This window comes from Gadus morhua, chromosome 11 (assembly GCF_902167405.1).
Source record: "Gadus morhua chromosome 11, gadMor3.0, whole genome shotgun sequence".
NCBI classification, from domain to species: domain Eukaryota; kingdom Metazoa; phylum Chordata; class Actinopteri; order Gadiformes; family Gadidae; genus Gadus; species Gadus morhua.
In genome coordinates this window covers 14,643,357-14,665,396 of record NC_044058.1, presented here as the reverse complement: position 1 = coordinate 14,665,396, position 22,040 = coordinate 14,643,357, and the positions used below count along the sequence as shown (strand labels likewise).

Below are 22,040 nucleotides of genomic sequence, written 5' to 3'. Positions count from 1 at the left end.
CTCTCTCTCTCTCTCTCTCTCTCTCTCTCTCTCTCTCTCTCTCTCTCTCTCTCTCTCTCTCTCTCTCTCTCTCTCTCTCTGTCTTTCTTAGCTAGGTTTCTATCTTTCTTTTTCAGTCACTTTATTTGTCCTTTTTGTTACTCTCTCTGTCCTTAAGCTTAAATTGACAATTTTTCACCCTTGAAGTTCACCCTCTTTTTCGGTGTGTCTTTCCTCGTCTTCCTCTATGCCTCTCTCTATCGCTTCCCCTCTATCTCTCTCCCTCTCCCCCTCTCTGTCCCTGCGTCTTTCTTTGATTTATTCTGCCCAAAAAAAAACACAATTCAAAATGTTGTTGCAGTTTGCCCTTCTGGTGTCATTGAGCAGATTTGGCAGATTCAAACATGCCTTCTGGCTGTTATGCCATATGCATCATATAAAAAGAAGGGTTAGATACTGAATGTAGAGATTTTTGTGTTCATGTTGTGTCCAAGGGGATTGGCTTCATATCATTAAAATGTCATTAATTTGGCTTTAACCGTTTTGAAAACATTTAGAGTCCCGCCAGAGAATCAAACCATAATTAATTGTTTTCAGACTAAGACCAAAAGTCTTGTTGTTGGACAGCTGCTATAATTGGCCTCAAAAACACCAGCTGAAATAGTCCCTAGGTCAAAAGACATCCCAAAGGGTCAACACTTGTCGGGAGTCAGGTGGACGGTTGATTGATTGACAGGTGCTTGGAGACCTCCTCAAGGTTCTGTTATATTCTGGCCATGTCCCCCCCTCCTGTCCTCTCCCCTCCCCCCTTCTATCACTCTTCATTTGGAGCCCCAGACAAACTGTCCCACCACAGCACTCTGTCTCTGGCTGCCGTCTCCATCCTAAGTATTGTTTTTCAAATTCAAACTTCAAGAGACATGATGGATTCCAGATCAACCGATTCTGCATTTATTCAGCCTTGATTGGCTAAACAACTTATCTGGGCAGGTTTCCGTTCTGCCAACGGTTGGTCTGAGCAGTGTAATTACACCATACTGTAGTACCAGACTATACGTCTGCTTCAGAGCTCCCAGCTGAGCGGCTAATGAACGTGCTCACTGAGTTTCACTGGGGCTGTGGAATGTGCTTGCTGATGCCAGGTCTGCCGAATGCTAAAGGGTACCGGAACCAATGCGCTCGTGCCAAGCTGTCCACCGGCCAAAAAATGAAGCATGGAAGAGAGAGAGAGAGAGAGAGAGAGAGAGAGAGAGAGAGAGAGAGAGAGAGAGAGAGAGAGAGAGAGAGAGAGAGAGAGAGAGAGAGAGAGAGAGAGAGAGAGAGAGAGAGAGAGAGAGAGAGAGAGAGAGAGAGGGCGAGCATGAGTTGGTGTAGGTGTAAGGGTTTCTGGGAAAGAAGATGCTATGAGCGAAAAAGGGAAGGATCAGAAAGAATCGGTGGAGGGAAAGCTCGGAGGAGGTTGGGTTCAGAGAGCGAGAGTGAGTACGACTCGGGGGGATGGAACCTCACATCGCTTCATTCACACCTCTTTCCTTGCCGCGTACCTGCCTTAGGGTTAAGCTGCAGCCAATCTGAAGCGCCACACTTAATTAAATTGCTGGGCAGCCCCGATCCACCTCCCAAGTTCTGGAGCCGTCTGAGTTCGACTTTGAGTCTGACTTCTCCTCAGAGCGAGTGCATTGTTGTACGGGGTCCAGCGTGTCCCCAGATCAACCCGCGGCCCGCGCCAATCACACCTGGTGGCGACAGATGTTCCCCGCCACCCACCCGTCCAACCGCTTCCTTCCTGCCACAGAACGAACAGATGCCTCAGCGAGGGGCACAGTCTGTCAACGTAATGCCTCTTGGCCGTATGATGTCCTATAGCGAGCCGTGGTGGTTGTCAGACGTTCAGCCAGCGGTGTTTACATGCTGGGGCCCATGACTAACATTACGTCACCCTTAGGCTGATAGAGGGTCATGAGTTGTAGCGTCCATTTCCGTTCTCTTATCCCATGAGCTGTTTATGGCCGTTAACACTCTCTGTAGTGAGTAGAATAAGAATGTGATGAGAACAACAACAATAACAACAATAACAACAACAACAACAACAACAACAACAACGAAAATAAGGGGAATAAATATCATCAGAATTTCGTCTCCTTCTCTTGCCGTTAAACGCGTGTAACCGAAATAGACAGCGCTCTGTGAAGCGTGAGTGGAAATCCTTCCCTCTGGCAAATAGCTGACATTTGGAGCCCCCTGTCCCAGGCCTTCCATCGTGAGTAGAGAACACCTGGGAACGAGGCTATGTCCCTCTTGAACAGCCACGACATTGGCCGGCCCTTCACACATTGTTTTGTGTTTCATGGTTACCATCGAATCCCAAAGTACACACACACAAAGGTCAATTCTCAGGAAACTGCCCTCTCCACACTAAATGAGATGCAAATGAGTCCGGGCTTTATACCCAGGTCAGCGCTGTTGTGACGCAGTGAACTCGTCTCTATTCCACTCTGAGTCAGCAGGGCCGGCCTTTGCTGTTCCAAAGGCTCAGTGGAGACAGGATCAGCAAAGGTCAGGCACATGGGCTTTCCTGCCTCCAGGAATTATGCATCGGCCACCATCACATCATCCCGTAGCCCACATGAATACACACACACAAACAGACACACACACAAACACACACACACGCACACACACACATACACACAGTACTCATGCAGGCTTCAGCTCTACTCTTTGTCTGCAGGCATGTTGTTTTGTCCCCTTGACAACCCACAGCTGCCTTTCTCAGAGTTATTATTTTCATTGTAAAGTTACGAGATTGCATGCGTTTGTTAAATTGTTACCTTCATTTCTTTTCAAGGTGATTTTGTAATTTTACATTTACATTAAGGGTATTTAGCAGCCGCTTTTATCCAAAGGAACTTACAATAAGTACATTTGTCATAAGAAGTGAAACAATATATCGCTGTCAGTGTCAGTACAGTAAAGATGTTCATAGAACCAAGTGCTAACAATAGCTAGGCTAACCCATTCCCTGTGTACAGCAATGATAGCAGCTACAGCAGACGCTACACAATTAAGTACTATGAATAAGTGCAATGTCGATTAAGTGTGTACAATAAGTGCATACATTAAGTGCCAGGACGCACAACCTACCGGATGGGAAAAGAGAACACCAGGGGAGGGGCTGGCTGAACTAATAGATAGTAGTCTCAGATCCTGCCTGACATTTCCTGTTCTTTCTCTATCATCGAAAATTCTAAACATCATGTGAGATTCATGGCTCATGCTAAATCCCTTCACTCTTCAGTTGGGGGGGACGGTGGGGGGAGCCCATAATATATCCATCCATTTCAATAATTCCTGTTCAAAGGATGCAACTACCACATCCAAATCCAAATTTAGAACCGCATTTCCATACTGGGCCAGATCTATTATGGCTGGAACAATGGGATGGCTTGACATAATAGACGCCATAACAGCAGGGGCTTTGTAAATTTCAAGTGTCAATGTATGTAACTGGGTTTTACCACAAACTATCTGGCTCTCTAGTCATGCAGCAAGAGTGTGTGCAAATCTATTTGAATTATTTCTCTCAAGAATTATTATCTTCCAATATCTCTTTCCCAAAAGACCAAGGAAGGCATTTCCATTTCTTCCTCCACTGTGTGACATGCCAAGCAGGGTCAGTGGGTGGCCTAAATCGCGAGTCATTGCCAATAGCCACTTGATAAATCTTCCAATTAGCCAGCCTTGCCTGAAGAAGAGCAATCATTTGATACAGAGAGGTAATTAAACTGCAAATCAGTTAAGATTCTATGTTGAATAGCATGAACATACTGTTTTATAAAAAAAAAAAAAGAGAACAAAACCTAGTCATCAGAACTGAATAAGGTGTAATGATGAACGGCTACATTATATCAAGGTGTTAATCAGAATCTCATTTTACATTGTTCAAGGGTTATTTTAAACCTAATTTACGATGTTTCCATCTAAGCAATGCATCCTTTTTTTTCTGCATGGACGTATTCTAAAGCAAATGTTTCTGTGTTTTTGCCAACAGCAAAACGGTACACTGCACACACGCATGCTGTTTAAAAAACCTTCCTAATACGCTGGTCACAGATCGCAGCACAGCCCCAAGCCCATATCGGCGTGACGTTGCATCTATTAAAGCCGCCGTCCAATCATTCATCGGCTTGTTGTCAAAGCTCAGCCAATCAGAGCCCGGGTGCTGGGCTGAGGCTAGCAACGGAGAAGCAGACCTCAGGAAGGCTCCAGCGACAGTGCTCCCGCACCCAAGGCCCTGGAGTACCCCCGCTAAATCAAACACCAAGGGCAGGGAGTGACTGAGAGGCTGTGGTGCGCATGTGTCTCTCATTAGGTGTGTTTGTTTGTTTCTTTGTTATGGGGTGTGAGGGAGAAAAGCCTGTGTGTGCTGCTTCATGATATAGGTCTATGTTCTAGCTGTCTGACCAACTGCAAGGAGGGAAATATGGCAGATAGACTCACCGGCCGTATTTAATTTCAGTGCTCGCCTTGCGGCGGCCTTGTTCATCCTTTGTTAGTAAATTATAGGCAGTGTCCTTTTCTAGGATTTTACCCCTCAATGTCCATGGATGAATCTGATTATTATGTACCTACCATCTGAGATTGATATTCCTCCAGCAATCCTCGAGTCATATTAGATTCAAGCTTCATTGTGCTCTTAAAGCACTTCAACATAAACCAAGGTTGTACCTAAATCACACACAATTATGTTCAACTGCTCAAAGGCGAAAGAGCTTGACCGTCTTAAAGAAACATCATAATAGAGAGCAGCAGCAGTGTTTACGAGAGCAATGAAACGCCTTTCCATCAGGATGGTGCTCCAAATCATTCTATATTTCACTGGCTTGAGCGATGAGGATGAGGATGAGGATGAGGATGAGGAAGAGAAATCATTATGGAACTACAGCTAAGGACGTGTTGATTTGTTTGTATCTCTGATTGTTCGTTGTATCTATTTTTTTGTGTGTGTCTGTGTGAGAGATGGTTTGTTGCTATGGGTGCTCGTGCAGTAGCCTAAATGTGTGCATGTGTGATAAGATGGGGCTTTAGTGCGTATGAAAGGGTGCCTGGCACAATGTGCATGTTTAAAAATAATTGCTTTTTAATTTCAGGTATCAAGTAGCAAGAGAAGGATGCATACTGTTAGAGTCCTCTCTGGCAACGAGCGCTCACAAGTTGGTTGCTGTCACAACTCGTGGCAATGTTTGCATGAATTTTCTCCCACCCCTTCACATTTAGCTGTGAGTTAAATCAGGATGGAAGCGTGAACTGTTAGACAGCAGACATCGTGGCTCGATGTGAGCGTTAACGTCGTCTCTGTTTAAGGTGTCCCATAAATAATGAAGGCACTGGGAGGGGTTGAGGAATGGGGGGTGGGGGGGTGGACCTCCTGGTGCTGTCGTGATCCTCGAGAGGTTTCAGGCATTAATGCGCCACTTTTCCGCAAAGAATTTAGGTTTTACCTCATAAAGTTCTTGAGCATGTTTGAAATCATCTGCAGTCCATCACTAAGTCTGCGGATGTCGATCACAAAAGTCTGTGCTCCCCCTGTACACGCACACAATTTGGTAGGGCTGCAAATGGCCGCCGTGCCCCCACCACACTGTAATGGCTTCCCTGGCATTCAGCTCTGGCAGAGGTGCCTGACACACAGCGCAGTGTCATACATCATGACCCGTAGGTGTCCTGCCCCCCTGACCCCACCTCCCTGAGCAGAAGAGCAAAAGGCACGACCGTATTTCACAGGGTCCCCCGACGTTATGAGGGGCCCTCATTAACGGGCCTTCGCCGGGTACTGCTGCCTAGTGCCTACGCTCTCTCTTTGTGCCTTTGTTTCTTTCTGGTTTTTGTGTCCCGTTGTGGTCTGGCTATGTTATGTGGCCTTCTTCCTTGGGGGCATGGAAGGTTTAGATATGAAGATTGTTTACAATATTTTTATTTTTGCTTCTGATAGACATTTTGGTATCTAGTGTGGTTGGACCTCTAGTGATATAAGCAGTTAACAATATCACTTTTTATATAATGTGGGTTTGAGCTGTAAGGCATCAGATCATTTTCACACAGAAAACCTTCATCTCCTGAAGTTTAATATAAATCTCCTCTTTGTAATCTTTTCCCAAGACGACAGGTGTTCTGTGCAATCACATAATGTTTAATAATCCATTTGTATGAGTTATGACTCATAGTTGTTCAATCAAGGCTGTTGTGGTTAACTTTTACAAAGGGAGGGTCAAGGAAAATGGCTGCAGTCTTTCCTGAAGCCACTTGTCATTGAGTTCCCAGCACCTTGAGGGTGCATTCAACATCACAGTGCCTCAGTGGTGGAGACATGACAGACGCACACTTCATAACTCTCCCTGAATCTGCTCCTTACAGCTTTGGCATTTTAAACGGTGCAGATGAGACTGAGAGAGCATGGGGGGTGTAGGCCAGACTTCGGGCTTTCAATCATGCGTCGACTTCCATTAGCCTTTCAGCTCGTGTTAATGACATGAGTTGTTGGAGTCAACAAACCCCATCTCCCCTGGAGGTATTTACATGAGTTTACCCCCAGACAAGCCAAGTGCTCGTAGTGGGGAGCGCCTGCCTGCTGCGGGGCCTTTTCCTCCTGAATTAGTTCCTGAAGACCTGGGTATCAATATGTCCTTTTTCTCTCTCTCTTTTCCTGTGCCAAAAGTTTTTGACTTTTGATTTATTGGCCAATTTGACGAGCGATTCCGAAAATGTGTCAGAATTGGCTGGTAAGAATATACGTGTATAAGTATAAGTGTATAATACACATTCAAATAAGTAATAACGTGTTAATAACACGTGGCATTGCAGTCTGGCAGCTGATAGGACCTTGTGTGTCAGAATGCAATGCATCGTGGGATTTTATGTTGGCGGTACTTGATAGGACTCAATACAGTTGTCTAACTGTAAAATCCTGATTCAACGTTAATATACCGTCACCTGAAAAAAAAAAAATAATGCTGCTTTGCCAAGTCTTCATGAGAAAATACTGTGGCAATTTCAAGCAAAACAATGTCTCCCCATAATGACACATTTTTCAACAATTAATTACTAAACAATGACCCAAAAAAACATGTCCACGTTCCTGTTCGACGTTGCGATGACCAACCCTATTCTCCTGCCAGTGTCGCTAACAGCATGAGTCCTACAGCCTGTCAGCCCCTATGGGCTTCATAAAGCACAGCATCCACAGTCAACGTTTTGGGTTTGAAATGTGTATGCTGTGAGGCAGGAGAGCAGGGAAGGAAAGAGGAAAGCAGGCAAACTCTCTCCCGATTTTGTTTTCTTTTTTTCTCTCCCTCTAATCCACCTTAGCAGGCGAGCGATAAGCGTGTTTTGACTTCACACCCCATTTCCTGTTGTTTACGCGCGTCTTTTTTTCTGAACCACGTGGGCCCCCCCATGTGGAGCTCGCCGTAATCTGAGCGAGGGCAGGGACTCTTGGCGGCGACGCCTGTGCTCCTCCCAGCCAGGGTCAGAGCTGTTTGTGTGTTTCTGTTCGTGTTGTGTATGTGTATGTGTGGTGTGTGTGTGTGCTTGTGTGTGTGTGTGTTTCTGTTTGGTGTGTGTGTGTGTGTGTGTGTGTGTGTGTGTGTGTGTGTGTGTGTGTGTGTTTGTGCTTGTGTGTGTGTGTGTGTGTGTGTGTGTGTGTGTGTGTTTGTGCTTGTTTGTGTGTGTGTGTTTGCTTCCATTTTAATTCATGTTCGTAACCATGGGGATGAATGTCAGATGAATCTTTCTGCAATTATGTACCAGTGCCGTTTAACTTTGTAGCAGTTTGAGCAGGTTGAGTGTTTGGAGCCTATTACTGGAGTGCACCTAATGGGAGGTGAACTGGGATAGAGCTGTGCTAGGAGACGCAGTCAGCCACTCCATTCAATCATTGTTGGCTCTGTCAGTGACCCCTGACTCACTTCAAACCTTGGACCAACATCTCTACTCATCTGACTCTCTCTTACTCACTCTTCTCCCTATACTCTCTCCAACTCCATCTATCTCTCTCTCTCTCTCTCTCTCTCTCTCTCTCTCTCTCTCTCACTCTCACTCTCACTCTCACACTCTCTCTCTCTCTCTCTCTCTCTCTCTCTCTCTCTCTCTCTCTCTCTCTCTCTCTCTCTCTCTCTCTCTCTCTCTCTCTCTCTCTCTTATTGACATTTGGCATCAGCAATTACTTCATTTACTCACTGAATATGTTTCCATTGAACTTAGTCTTATTTAGGTTTTATCGGTACACCAACTTTTTCACAGCACAAAAAGTTTTTGTTTTTTTTCGGCGGATCCACCCTCACAGTTTAAACAATTTGCATGAAAACAGATGGATTGAAAGGCCTCTTGTCGCTGTCTCTCTCTGTGTCTTACCCACTCACTGTTTTGTCTTTACATCTCATCGATGGACAGCATGACATCACAGTCCACGCCTTGACGTTTTGTCCATCGATGGGCTGACTCATACTCCGACGGTGGAGGGTTGAATACAGATTGGATTTCATCGAGGGGCATGCAAAAACAAATCACGATTTTTGCTTGACTTTTTAAATGAATCATTCAAGCTCAAACCGATGATTCACCGCCTGGCACATTGGCTTTCTGGCTAGCACGGCTAACCAATGTCAAATACACAAGACTCTCAATTTTACGGAGACCGCAAATACGACTCACAATAGAGAATATCGACGGCTTTTCTTTTTTGAAGAAAACGCTGTTGCCTAACAAAAGAGCCAGCAGTGAGATACAGAGATGAGAAGATCTTTGGGAGGTGTCAATTGGAAATGCCGCTTCCCTCCTGTCAGAATAACTATGGCACTGCCGTACCTGAGCATCGATTTCTACAGCGGCTGGACAAATGACATCAACGCGGGGAAGGAGGAAGTGGCATTCGGCTGGGCCGCGTTCCTTTTTCCCATTAGGACTATTCTCCAATAAGACTAAGAATCCTTACTTTTTTTGTTTTGCAACTAATGGAAGTATAATGGAATACAAAAAAACCCTGCATATGACGACTCCAGTCCAGATGTATAAAAGCACTTAGTATATGCTACACGTGAACCTCAAAAGATGGCGCAATTTGATTGGTTCGCTATCTCGGGATATTGGGAAATAAATATTCCATGATTGAGATATCAAACTCTAGATATTACTTTCATCGCAAAAAGTCCACGTGACGGTCGTCTCGTCACACTAATAAAATCAAATACACCGCTACTAAAAACAAATAAATCCCGGCAAAAAGGGTTATCTTGTTTATTTTTGGAGTGTTCAAGTGTAGTATACAGTACACTAAAACCATTATTCACCTCACCTTCGGCGAATAATTGTTAATTGCACGTCTGCCTTATAAAGATGACGACAGTGGGCTGTCACGTGAACAGACAGGCCCATTTGTCCTCTTGGATAGAGAGCATTCTCCACATCCCTATTCGCACTTATAGGCAGACATACACAAGGACAGATCAATTTGGAATTACATTTAGTGTCTTTCATTCTCTCTCGTTTTTTCTCTGCTTCTGCTCTGAGAACACTTGCGTGTCGCGACACTGTAACTCTGCTCCGGCCGCGGAGCTCGGCCAAACGGAGCCAGTGTCACAGAGCTTGTGCTCGGCTAATGAGACAGTAATTAGTGCTTACTCCTAAGGGAACCAAGATAGACTTCCCAACACCATAGTAGCGCTCTCCGTCTCTCTCATCCGTTCTACCCCCCCCCTCGCTCGAGTCCTTCTTCCCCCTTGTTGTGTTTTTTTCCTTTACGCTTTATTCACTCGCTGTCCTTCCAAAGCTATTAGCACTTCCAGGTTTGTGTCGTCCTCCTGACGTTCCAGGCTCATTAGGTGTTTTCCAAACACGGCGTCTCTCGCCAGTCGTTAGCAGCAGAGCTAGCGCACGATTAAATTAGCCCTGGCTTTTTTAGGCTGGCATTCCACGGCGCACCGTGGAAAAACTGATTGTCAACTCCCACGTACCGGATCCTGTCCTATATTGAGATACAGAGAAACAAGGAGTTATTTCTTCGACCACATCCATCCAGCAACCCACCCTACTGTTCATCAAGTAAAGTTCTGTATATTACTTTTGGTCATATTGGTGTTGGTCGGAGGGGGAGTTTGGTGTCCATCTGAGTATGTGTGTTTGTGTGTGTGTGTGTGTGTCGGGGGGATGCAGATGTTCTACAAAGACCCCCCCCCCCCACTGTGCCAATAGTCTGTTTTTGTTGTCATTTACATTAAAAAACAAACTCATTAAAAAATACCCCAAAAGTGATGGACAGCATTTCCATGGAGATTATGCGTTTTCATTATCCAGTCGTCGCTATGTCACAAGTGCTGCTTTGGTTCTATCAGGGATGGGCACTTGTGTGAAATGGTTTGAAAGATTATGTCTGCTTCAGCAGTTTCTGTAAGGATGATTGGAAGGGGTACGCAGGGCTCGGAAATCCTTGCATTGCTGTTTCAGGACTTTTTTTCCGGTGTGTGCCCAGGATGAACTAGAGATACAGTGTTTTGGGAGTAGTTTCATGCTTTTTTTTTATTTTGTCCGTTTATGCTGGCATATTCAAGAAGGATATATTTTTTACTTGCTGACGTGTGCCTTTTTGTGTATAGGTGTTTGTTGGTGTTTGCTGCGTGTCGTTGTGTGCATGTATGTGTAAAAGTGTGCGTGTTTGTGTGTGTGTGTACATTGCCAATTAGTGACGCCATACTTAAGTTGTCTGATAGACTTGGTAGGCTAACTACTACAGTATGTTGTATACTTCCAGCATAGCTTTCTTTGGTGGGGGATGTTACTTGGATTACCTGCCGGCATTAACCCAGTTAAGTAATTCAGAAACGTCCCAAGCTTCTTTGCGTCTTTTAATAGGATCAGTGTGGCTGTCGTAGGTAGCTTTGATTTGACCCGGCTCAGTAGTCTCGTTTGGTTGAGTGCTCTTACATACGGGCTCTGCTTAAAAGCATTCAATTAGCAATTAACCCTAAGACTACCTCAAAATGTGCATCCTAATAAAAGTGTTGAGCATAATAATAGTGATACAAATAATAATACATTTAATTTATAATTCATAATCTCAAGTGTTGCAATTAAGAAAAGAAAAAAGTCAATTGATAAATAACATAAAAAAACCGACCTGTAAAAGGTGTGTACTGCGGGTTGGCACTCCTAAAGAGGAAGGTCTTAAAACTTCCAAGTGAGTTGCATTGATGAGGAACGGCAGCCAGCAGGCCTTGTCTTCCATGACCGGGCCATACCATTTCTTGGCAACGTCCTGAGGTGATAAAAGTAGGTTTTACACAAGGCGTACGATGGGGTCCTTATAGGAGAGGGAGGGATGCAGTGTTATGCAAGGTTAGGGACTGAGGCGGACAGAGGAATAGGATGTGCGGCGACGCTAAGGTGGGTTATTGGAGTGCAGGATCTGGGAAAGGGGAGGGAGCCAAAGAGGAGGGCCCGGGTTTACTGCATCCAGGCCCTTATCTCCTCAAGGCAGGAGGTGAGACGGGTGCAAGCAGCATAGGGAGAAGGGGTGTTATTAATGTACAGCCCAGTGTCATCAGCAGAGCAGTGACCTTATCTCAAAAGGGCTAAGGATGAAAGATTTCTAATTCTACATGGCCTGCCTTATATTTGCCTCAGCTTGAATAGTTGCAAAGTCCCTGCAATTGTTCACAATCAATTGTGAATGGTCCTTTGCCGATTATAGCCTTCAGTATAACAATCAAAGTGGCCCCGGCGGATGAAGCAGTTATATCTGTTCCTGTGATGTTCCTGATTCCCCAGGCTGAAGCAGAAGTCCCAGTCGGTGGATATCGCCGGTCCACGGTTCTCCCCGACTCTGACGCCGGCCTCGCCCCTCAACCGGGCCGCCTCACCCTCACCTGTCGCCAGGACAACCGCAGGACTCGCCGTGAAAGAACACAACGTCGCCAACACGCAGCACCGTAGCCCGCGGTGCAGTGAACTCAAGCGAGGATACACCATAGGTAAGCTGTCTTTCTTTCTTTTTCTGCTTTCGGCTGTCATTCAGACTCCAGAACTCTCCTCCGCACGCAGCAGTTGTTTTGTTTTCTTTTTTTTACTTCCACAAACTTTTCTCGCAGAAATAATGTAACTACATCCCGCCCACCACGTCTTCATCCCAGACATTGCCTTACTTTCTCATCTTCTTCAACCCTGTGTGCTGCCAACACATTATAATTACATGTCTGTGATGATATTTATTACTGCGATGAATCATCTGTCGGGGAGGTGGATGGATTGTTTGATCCAAGTCTATTTCGGTAGTGGAAAGCGGGAGCTCCCTGAGAGGAAGGGTGCGCACCCGGTGCTGACTTCAGATTAAATGAGTTTGAGCTAAACTAATTCCACACTCATAAGTGCAACGCATCTCAATTCTCTCGGCTGGGATAATGCAGTTAGGGCGCTGCAGAGAGTTTAGGAGGTTAGGAAAGTGTGCGTCGGGTGCAGTCGGGAGAACACGAGCCGTGTTGTAGAGACGAAAGGGTAAGGCGGGCGGCCGGGGAGTTGGGCGGGAGGTGGCTGGAGAGAGCTGAGAGAGATCAAATCATTTCAAATAAGTGAAAGACAAATTGGGAGAAAGCAGGTTTACAAATACTACAGAAATAAACCTATACCTTTCTTTTCTCGCTTTTCATTGTTTTTTATTTACTTTACTATCTGCTTTTTCTTTGGCTGCCTCACATCCAAGCTGGCTATAGGCAGAACATAAGGCAATAACTTGAAGATGGAAGCAAGTTCATCTTAGGGGTCTTGCTGCTTCTTTCTGTCACCCGCACACACACACACAGGCACACACACACACACACACACACACACACACACACACACACACACACACGTCACACACACACGTCACACACACACGTCACACACACACACATATATATAATTGGAACTGGCATGAGAATGACTTTTCCTTCTTCCTGCTGTCATTGTGTTCTTCCCATTGTTTTCTCCAAGCTCAGATCTGCATTCATCTTTTGCCATTCGTTTTTCTCTTACTCATCAGTTGATCTCACACAGCTTTTTATCAACAACTTCCTTCCCTTTGTCGACAACTTCCAACGATTTAAGTGTTCCTTACTATTGGCTTTTTAGAACGTGACATGTTGAACATTGCATGGTACTGTATTTTAAAACCACAACATAATTTGGCAACAAAATAATGTATATATTTTTTTTACATGCATCTTGTCCTGCGTCAAAGTGTGACTCATATCCTCAATGCTGTAGCTATATATAGCAAGTGAGAAACTACAGCTATAGTTAGCTGTAGTTATAATAACTACTCTCGTCCTTCACCATCCATTTTTTTAACTGATCACGTGTTGTTTATTAGCCATTCATAGCGCTGCATTGTCAAATACTTCTTCCAGATTGGTAACTCACGTTCCAAGGATGTGAGCTTTCCTTTCCAATAACGGAACAGCCCTTATAATTGTTGCATTCAATGTTCTACAAATCCAACATGAACAACAATGTTCAGACAAAACTATCGTCTAGTTTTTTCCATGACAATGAAACAAAGTACTTGAAACACCTCAGAACAATGTTTTTATTTCAGCTGAATCAGTCAACAAAGAACCAATGACGTAGTAGAAACTAAGTAATATCAAATAATTGTCAGTAACTGTGGTATAAGCGGAATACACAACTCTGGGCACCACTCTGGCAGAGGAAAACAACCTCGGCTTCGCCCGGGCCGCATCACCACCCACGTTGTACATTAGTTTACGGTAGCGGGACAGCCCAGAGTGTTTTATGCCTCACGTAAAATCCATGCTGTTTAAAAAACACCGGAGGATGTTGTTGTTGTTGTTCAGCCATGGACAGAGAGCAGCGAGAGGGTTGCAGCGGGTGGAGCGTTGGCCTGTGGCACGGGAGGCCTCTGCTCTGCATCATGGAGAAGGCAGGGAGTCACCAAGGGATGAGACGGTTTTATTCAGGCTGGCCCTGCTGCCCGCGTCACAAGCTGATAAGCCCTCTCCGCAATCACGTATTGACTAAGGCCCCCCCAGCAGGCGAGCCATTGACCGCAGAATGGACGGTTTGTGGTTCGTCCCGATCGGTTCACCAGAGCAATCGTCGCACAGGCGCTGAAGTCCTACCAGTTATATAAGTGGACGGAACGGAGTCCACATTACACAGATATTTCTTCCCCGTGTCTTCTCGTCGTTTGGTCCGCCCGACGGGAGCTGGGCCACAGTCGACCATGCTCACCAATCGCATGTGGCGTTGACTCATTGTACTCCGCTGGCGACAAAGGGCGGCGTTATCATCCTTGAAAGCATGACTCACCCCAGCGCATCAGTTACTAAGACTAATGTCCTGAATATGTTCAGGGTAGCTCGGATCACCCTGCAGAAAACAAAAGAAAGGGCTGCATCTGTTTTCACCCCTTTTATGTTACCCCTCTTCTATGTTTTTATTTCTTTATACTTTTGACAACCATTTTCAAACGCCACTCCTCCCTATCTGGAGGGTGATCCAAAGAGCCTGGCCGAGGGGCGTCATCACATAGTCCAGTCCGGACTTCTGCATCCGTGCTGGGGCCGACAATGCTAATTTATTCTAATGGGAGAGTAATAAAGAGCTGGGCGGCTGCTGGCTGTGCAGTCTGGCAGCCTTCAGACAGACCTGTCATTAGCTAACACTCTGCACACACACACTGCACACACATTTTAATAACCAGGCTGATGAGCTTCCTGCAGAGTTGATACCGACCGTGGGTTTCACCTCTGAGGGGAATGGATGATGGATGTATTGACTTTGTTTTTTACTGTTTTTCTTTTCTGTTATGTGCTTAACATACTTTCCCAGGTCTTTGCAGTGTCCTGCATACTAAGCCTTCCTAAATGTCCTTCGCTGAACGAACAGGGTCAAACATGCATACTTTTTACATGTGTTTACATGTCTATGGCCGACACCATCAGTTATTTTTTGTAGTTGCTAAATTAAGACTGCGATCGATTTTGTGTAAGCATACAGAGATGGGTCTTCGTCTCGGATCAGCCTCAATAATATAAAACAACAAAAACGAAACAATTAAAATACATTCAAGAGAACAACAACATAGACACCAAACCATCCTAAAAAGATGAATAATAAGGGAAGCGGTTTATAATTTGTAATAGAGATAAGGATTCAAACACGAATGGAAGTAAGACAAGGAGACAAGGGGACAAGGAGAAAGAGCAAGACACATCTGCTGAATCTGTCCAAGGGAAGTGTTATCCGCGAAGTGTGTGTGTCTGTTTGTATGTGTCTCTCTCTGTGTACAGCGTACTGTACTGTGTATCCGCTGGCATCTGGCCCTCTTCATGCTGATATAAATGGGAAAACACACAAGCACAGCATGAGGTGGAGATGAATACCATGGAAGAGTACAAGTGGGAGTACAGGAACGAAGTCAAGGGAAGTGGGGGGGTGGGGCTAGTTAGAGAATGGAAATACAGGACCCCTGCAGGGTTCCGTTTCTGCATACATGTGACAACTGACACAGCCCCCCGCCTCCAGCACCTCCTCGACCACCACCCTATCATAACCACCGCCGCCACCACAAGCGCGCCTCCTCAACCAACCCCGAAAAGGACCCCCTCTTCAGCCAGCACCTCCAGCACCACCAACTACTCCACCACCACATCACCAACCACCTACTCCTCCACCCATCACTAACACCTCCATCTTCATCACCATCATCCTCCTGCATCCCCACCACCGCCTCCTCCTCCTCCTCTTCCTCCTCATCTTCCTCTGCCTCCACCTCCAACGCTAGACACCAAGCCCGCTGGGTTTGACAGCCCCAGCGCTCCCAGTGCTGTGTCTGACCTTTACATCATTACAGAGAGTCTGCAGCCCTTCACTAAACACCGTCGACCCACCACGAGCTGTACACTTTGGTCCTGACCCGCCCGTAAAACTTCCACTCACCAGACAGACACGCATGCATCTACAGTCATCTACGTTGATGCCGTCCACGGGAATCCAATTTATTATTTTCCAACGTTTAAACTACAAAAAAGTCACATAAGATCGTCGATTAGTCGACGATGGGTCTTGCCTGACGAATCTGATTCGACCATGCAAATTCGTATTCGAGGACAGCTCTACTATAAATATTCCCTGCAATGCCTTGCTGGTGATTATGTCTTTGGATAGTGCACGTTTTTACCTTAGTTTTCAGTTGACTAGATAACGTAATCTGACCAGGGAATTGGATAACTTTACAAAGGCAAATCGTCTTTGTGTGACAAACAATATCCATTATATCTCTGCCTCGGTCTGCTTTATAAATGGTATTCACTGCAGCCCTAGATGTGCATGTGATTGGCATAATAGTCCATTCAGTGTCTCACTCACAATGTTTTGAAAATGTTTGCATTATAATTTGACACTGAGGTCAAAGGACTTCACTGTGAAAATGCATTGCATGACATGTTATATTCATGACCACCGGATGGTGCACATGTGAGCGTGTGTTTACACCCCTTTCCCTCACCTATACATCCCTCGACAGCTCTCTCTCTCTCTCTCTCTCTCTCTCTCTCTCTCTCTCTCTCTCTCTCTCTCTCTCTCTCTCTCTCTCTCTCTCTCTCTCTCTCGCTCTCGCTCTCGCTCTCTCTCTCACTTTCCAAACTCTCTCTCTCACTCTGTCCTTCCAAACTCTCTCTCTCTCTCTCTCTCTCTCTCTCTCTCTCTCACTCACTCACTCACTCACTCACTCACTCACTCTCTCTCTCTCTCTCTCTCTCTCTCTCTCTCTCTCTCTCTCTCTCTCTCTCTCTCTCTCTCTCTCTCTCTCTCTCTCTCTCTCTCTCTCTCTCTCTCTCTCTCTCTCTCTCTCTTTCTCTAATCTCTGTGCTAAATTCTCAGTTTTTCTCCACATTCTCGTTCTCGGTCTCTCTCCACATTCTCTCGCCCTTTCTCCACATTCTCTCTCCATGTCTCCTTTCCCTCTCTCCCTCCTCCCCTCAGCGTCCTCCCTCTCTGAGGTTGCTACTCCCTAATACCTCTCCTTGGTGGGCTGACCCGAGGATGCCGGCGGGAGAGCAGACGATCCGTCTCCAGGTCGGGCAGATGGGAACGCTACGCCGCCGACGCGCCCCAAACCTCAGTGCTCATTTTGATCCCGTGGCGTTTAATCACGATAAACGACCACTTGACCCCTGTCCGAGAGCGCCCGGACGCCCCAAGAATACCCACACTAGAGTTAGGTTACGCTACGTCCTCAGAGGCACGAAGGATGGAACCTGGTAGCGAGACGATGAAGGCATTCCTATGTCCTTGAGAGAATTGTGAGGCTGTGTGTGTGTCCTTGCATTTCTGTGTATTTACGTGTGGGTGTGTGTTTGGTGTGTGCGCGTGTGTGGGTGTGTGTGTGTGTTTGTTTTTGTGTTATTGTCCTTGCTTTCCTGTGTGTGTTATGGAGTACATCTTTATTCTACCTAGGTAGGTATTCTATGTATTCACAGGATGAGATTATGATGTGTGCAGGAAGATAAAATACACATGCGCACGGACATTCGTGCCCAGCTGACAAGATGCTAATGACTTGGACAGCTACCCTAATAAGCAAGAAGCAGTCGCGGCTCTGCCGCCACATGACGTGTGAGGGATTATCCCCATGTTGGGAACTCATTGTGTTTACGGTGTAGACCGCGGGTCGAACACTGGATGGAAGCGGTTCTGCTGCAGGAGCAATACACTGACCTGCCTGATATGCACTTCCATGAGAGGGACTCCGTGGCTGGAATTCAATTAGCAGGCATTCAATACATCGAAGGCGGTGTCAGGTGGGCGGGACACACGTTCAGGGTGGTTGTGCTGGTACCGTTGGGTTATTGTGTGTGTGTGTGTGTGTGTGTGTGTGTGTGTGTGTGTGTGTGTGTGTGTGTGTGTGTGTGTGTGTGTGTGTGTGTGTGTCGGTGTCGGTGTGTGTGTGTGTGTGTGTGTGTGTGGGTGTCGGTGTCGGTGTGTGTGTGTGTGTGGGCATGGTTCTGTGTGTGTCTGTGTTATTCTGTGTGTGCCCGATTGTGTGAGAGCAAAAATGACACACTAGTCATGTTCAGAGCAGCATTCCTGTTCCTTTATTCCTCTGCAGCTGTTTCAAACCCAGCGCTAACCATTACAGCAGTGAAAGCCAGGGCCAGATACTTGAGGCACCAGAGTCTGTCTATCGTCTCCTCTTGATGTGATGTCCCAGGTTGAGGAGAATCTGTCTCCCAGTGTTTACATATGGTGGAACATCGCAAGAGCCAGCTGTAGCAATTATACAAGATGCACAGTTGGTCACCTCTCCTTTTGTTTTTCTATTCTCTTTTACAAAGAAATCTGAGCGTTTAGAGAGGTGCTGTGATTAATTTTTGCTTCGTTAAATTTGTCATTTTACATGCACATCAGGCATTGTTCTGGTATTGCTGCTATTATCTCGTCACATCTGTCCCGTGACTTCCTGTGCCTGTTCGGCCTGCTCTTTGTAGTTTATTCCCCTTCTACTTCTGTCATTGTATGTCGGGTAGTAATAGCTGTGGGAAGGAGTGAGGGGAGTGAGAGTGAGACAGAGAGACAGAACTATCTGTCACACACCACCCCCTAGCCATGCCAAAGAGGCCCTGCCAGCTGAGCTGCTTGTGTGTGTTAAGATAAGCCCCAGCCTACTTTCCTTTTCCTTCCTGGCCGTGCGGGCCGGTCATGTAGCTCAGCCCAGACCCAGACCAAGTGAGAAGACGCTATCTCACCCTTTTCTCGCTTTCTCACTCTCGCACACACCATCATGCTCTCTCTCCCTCTCTCTCTCTCTCTCTCTCTCTCTCTCTCTCTCTCTCGTGTGTTCTCTGTATTTCTCGCGCTCTGTCTCTCTCTTTCTCTGTCTCTCATGCTCTCTCTCGCTCTATCACTATCCACTTGTGGTTCTCTCTTTCTACATCCTTGTCCACTGTCACCCCTTGCCCGTGCTGTCACTGTCCTGATGTACTCCACGTTGCCGTTTGTTTTCCTCTTTGTAAAAATGATCTCCTCTTTCTTTATCCGTTGCTTCCTCACCACGGTGGTCTGACGCAAGAATTTAATATTTAACTCTTTGTGTGAAGGCTTCTTTAAAACGGAAATTGACACACATGCAACCCTGTCTCTTAGGCCTGCTGAGGTAACACACGCAGACACAAGCATGCGTACACACACACACAAAAACAATCTACACTCCACACACATGAGCTTGTGTGTGGTGTTGTGCCTTCAGGACAGATTTGTCAGGTTGAGCACAAAAGTAAATATGTACAAGACCTTGCACAGCAGGCCCTAGGGGGTGCTCATATCAAACTGAAGGGTGAGAGACCAAAACATCCTCCTGTATTCTTTTTTCTTATTTCCTTATTTCCCTGCAATTTATTTATATTTTATTTTCGCAAACAAAAAACAAAAAAACAAAACCAGAAAATGTATTATTTTCAACAGGTGATCCATAACAAGTTTGCCGCGTTCAGGGTCTAGGGGATGAGATTCCAATAGTGCAGGCCAGCTCTCCTGCCAGCCACCCATATGTCTATGGGGTGACTGGTTACATCACCCGCACGGTGGTCCCGATCTTGCATGTTTTTGCCCTTGCAAGGTTGGGTGCACACGGGTTACAGACCATCTCATGTCACTGCCAGTGCCCTTGTGCTGAACTCAGTTCAACGTCTCTATTCAAACCCCCAATACTTTAGAGGGCGACACACACACATATACGCACACACACAGACACACTCAGATGTTCAGACAAACACACGTGGACAGACCCACGACATGCTGAACAGAAGCAATGTCCACAAAGGTTAAGAACACTTTGTTCTTCCCCGAGGGGATTATGGTGGAGCTTTGATGTAAATCCTAGCATGTAAGGGGGACATCACCTTTATTTGCCCTATTGATTTAATCACCTCTTATTTGTTCTGCTTGTTGGCCCCTCATACTGTGAAACTAACAGAGTTCCTCTTAAATGGTAATACATAAGGCGTGGTTCACCTAATCAGGGGGTATAATAGAAGACTTTAGCAGTGGTGAATACCGTGGATGCGAATACGTTGGCCCCGCAGTCCGACGTACTACAGCTCAGGTGAGCCTAACTCACTTTGTCCGCCCGATTTAATAAAAAGCTGAATCAACACGTCCTTATCCCATCGATTTAATGCTAACCAGATTCTGGGTTTCCAATCGTTCCGGGCAGAGGGACCCCTTTCTAATTGAATCCAGCCCGGCCCTTTTCAATGTCATAGCCGATGGAAGGACTGAAGGATGCATGCTATTTATGAGCATGAGGAAGGTACAATGGGTGAGATCAACTTGCAGCAAGGTCGGAATGGAGCGGGTAGCCAATAAATCATGGGGTCAGGTCACGCCGTGAGTCCATGGATGTACCTTCATTAGCGGAATCACATGTCGGGTCGCACTGTCTCAATGTCGCGGCGTGACGCACCGTTGCATGACAACAGGGCCTCGGGGTAAACACGGCGGTCGTCCTCCGAGATGTTTACCCCGAAGACGTTAGTCATTTAATAATGTTCCGGTAGACAATAGAGTTCTGCTTCGAATCAATTCAAGGTTTGTATTTTCCTTCCTTCTTCCGAATGCTCTTCCTGAATTCACCAGGGATTAATGTCTTGAGTGGAGCTCAGAGTTTGAAGAGCACCTCGACCCACCCAAGGGCAGCGCGCACCAAGCTCTTAATCTAATGTATGCCATCATGGACGTGACTCACCGCTCGGCTACCTGTGGATGTTCTCCACCGTGACCTACCGGCACCCAAGGATTTTTTCAAGAAATCCCAGCAGCCAAGGTCACATTCATAATCTATATTCCTAGTTGAGACGGCAACAGCGTTGTTAATGTTTGGGCCCTGTAGTGCAAGCGAGCCGGGCGAAGAGGGAACAAAGCGAGGCGGCTGGATTTACAACGCTGCTACTGTAAGGGCACTGTAGGATTTATTGGCCTCCTAGTGTAATTTCGATGGCCCGGGAGTCTCCCACGGCGGTCCTCTTTTCGTTGGGCTCAATTTATAAATGCCACACAGTGCTGGTAATCTTGCCGTTTCCCTACTTAGTTTGGAGAAGGCGTTGCAGCCAACCCTTGGATAGGATTGATTACTTCTAGCGCAAATGAAGAGTAAGCAGTATTCTAGCGTTGAACACCAGGCCTGGGCACTTCTATCGATTCATTTTACAGCAAGGAGAGGGGAAAATGCAATCTGCCACTACACATAACTGTTGATATTTGTTTGTTTTGACTTGTGATTTTATAGGATCGGAGTTGCTTCAGAAGGGATATATATTGCTGGTATCTAAGTGATAGGCTTTCATGTAGAGCTACTCACAGAAAGAGATTAACCTGAATGTTAGCTTATATTTACTGGCATTATTTGAATAAATATTCCCTATTTAGATTTAGGAAGTGATAACCACTGCATTAAAATATATTCAGAGACCAACAATTTGTTGGCAATGTGTGTGAATTTTTAGTGGTGGAGGAAGCTGCAGGAGGAAACTGAAAGTCAAATCCTCAGGTTGGGCAATTTTTAGGGTACGATACCACACCTTTCTAGATGATAAATATTAGAAATGTTCCAGCCTATACTCCATCGTCTCAATTGGGATTGGACCGAACATTTAGTACCGTTGATCAGAATTTGGGGATATTTGAAAAAGAAGGATGTGTAACACTCGCCGGAGCGAAACATGAGCACGGTGGATGGGCATCAGAACCCTTACCTTGATGCACGCCACTCCCGCTCACCCTGAACCCGTCGGTTAGCATCAGGACTTGCACACGCTCCGGGGCCGGCTTGGCTCTGTAGCGGCTTATCCAAGGGGAAGAATGACTGGAGGATTTAATTTAGCAGGGCACTGCAGTATGCAGCGGTGTTGCTCATGGGTCATTGCTCAGTGTGTCTGCCCAAGCCAGCGCTCTAGCACACTGTCACCCTGGAGGCTGAGGCTGCACGCCTGCAGTTTGAGAACCTCCCTCTGGCGGTC

At 46.1% G+C, this 22,040-nt stretch overlaps 1 protein-coding gene across 7 annotated transcripts in view; it reads left to right on the top strand.

Moving 5' to 3' along the window:
- Positions 1–22,040, top strand: part of oxr1a (oxidation resistance 1a) — a 133,630-nt gene that overhangs the window by 36,546 nt on the left and 75,044 nt on the right. For all 7 annotated transcript variants that reach the window (XM_030371033.1, XM_030371035.1, XM_030371028.1 and 4 more), the window contains one exon: positions 11,797–11,999. In XM_030371033.1, the coding sequence (XP_030226893.1) occupies positions 11,797–11,999 (203 nt within the window). The remainder of the gene's footprint in view (positions 1–11,796; positions 12,000–22,040) is intronic.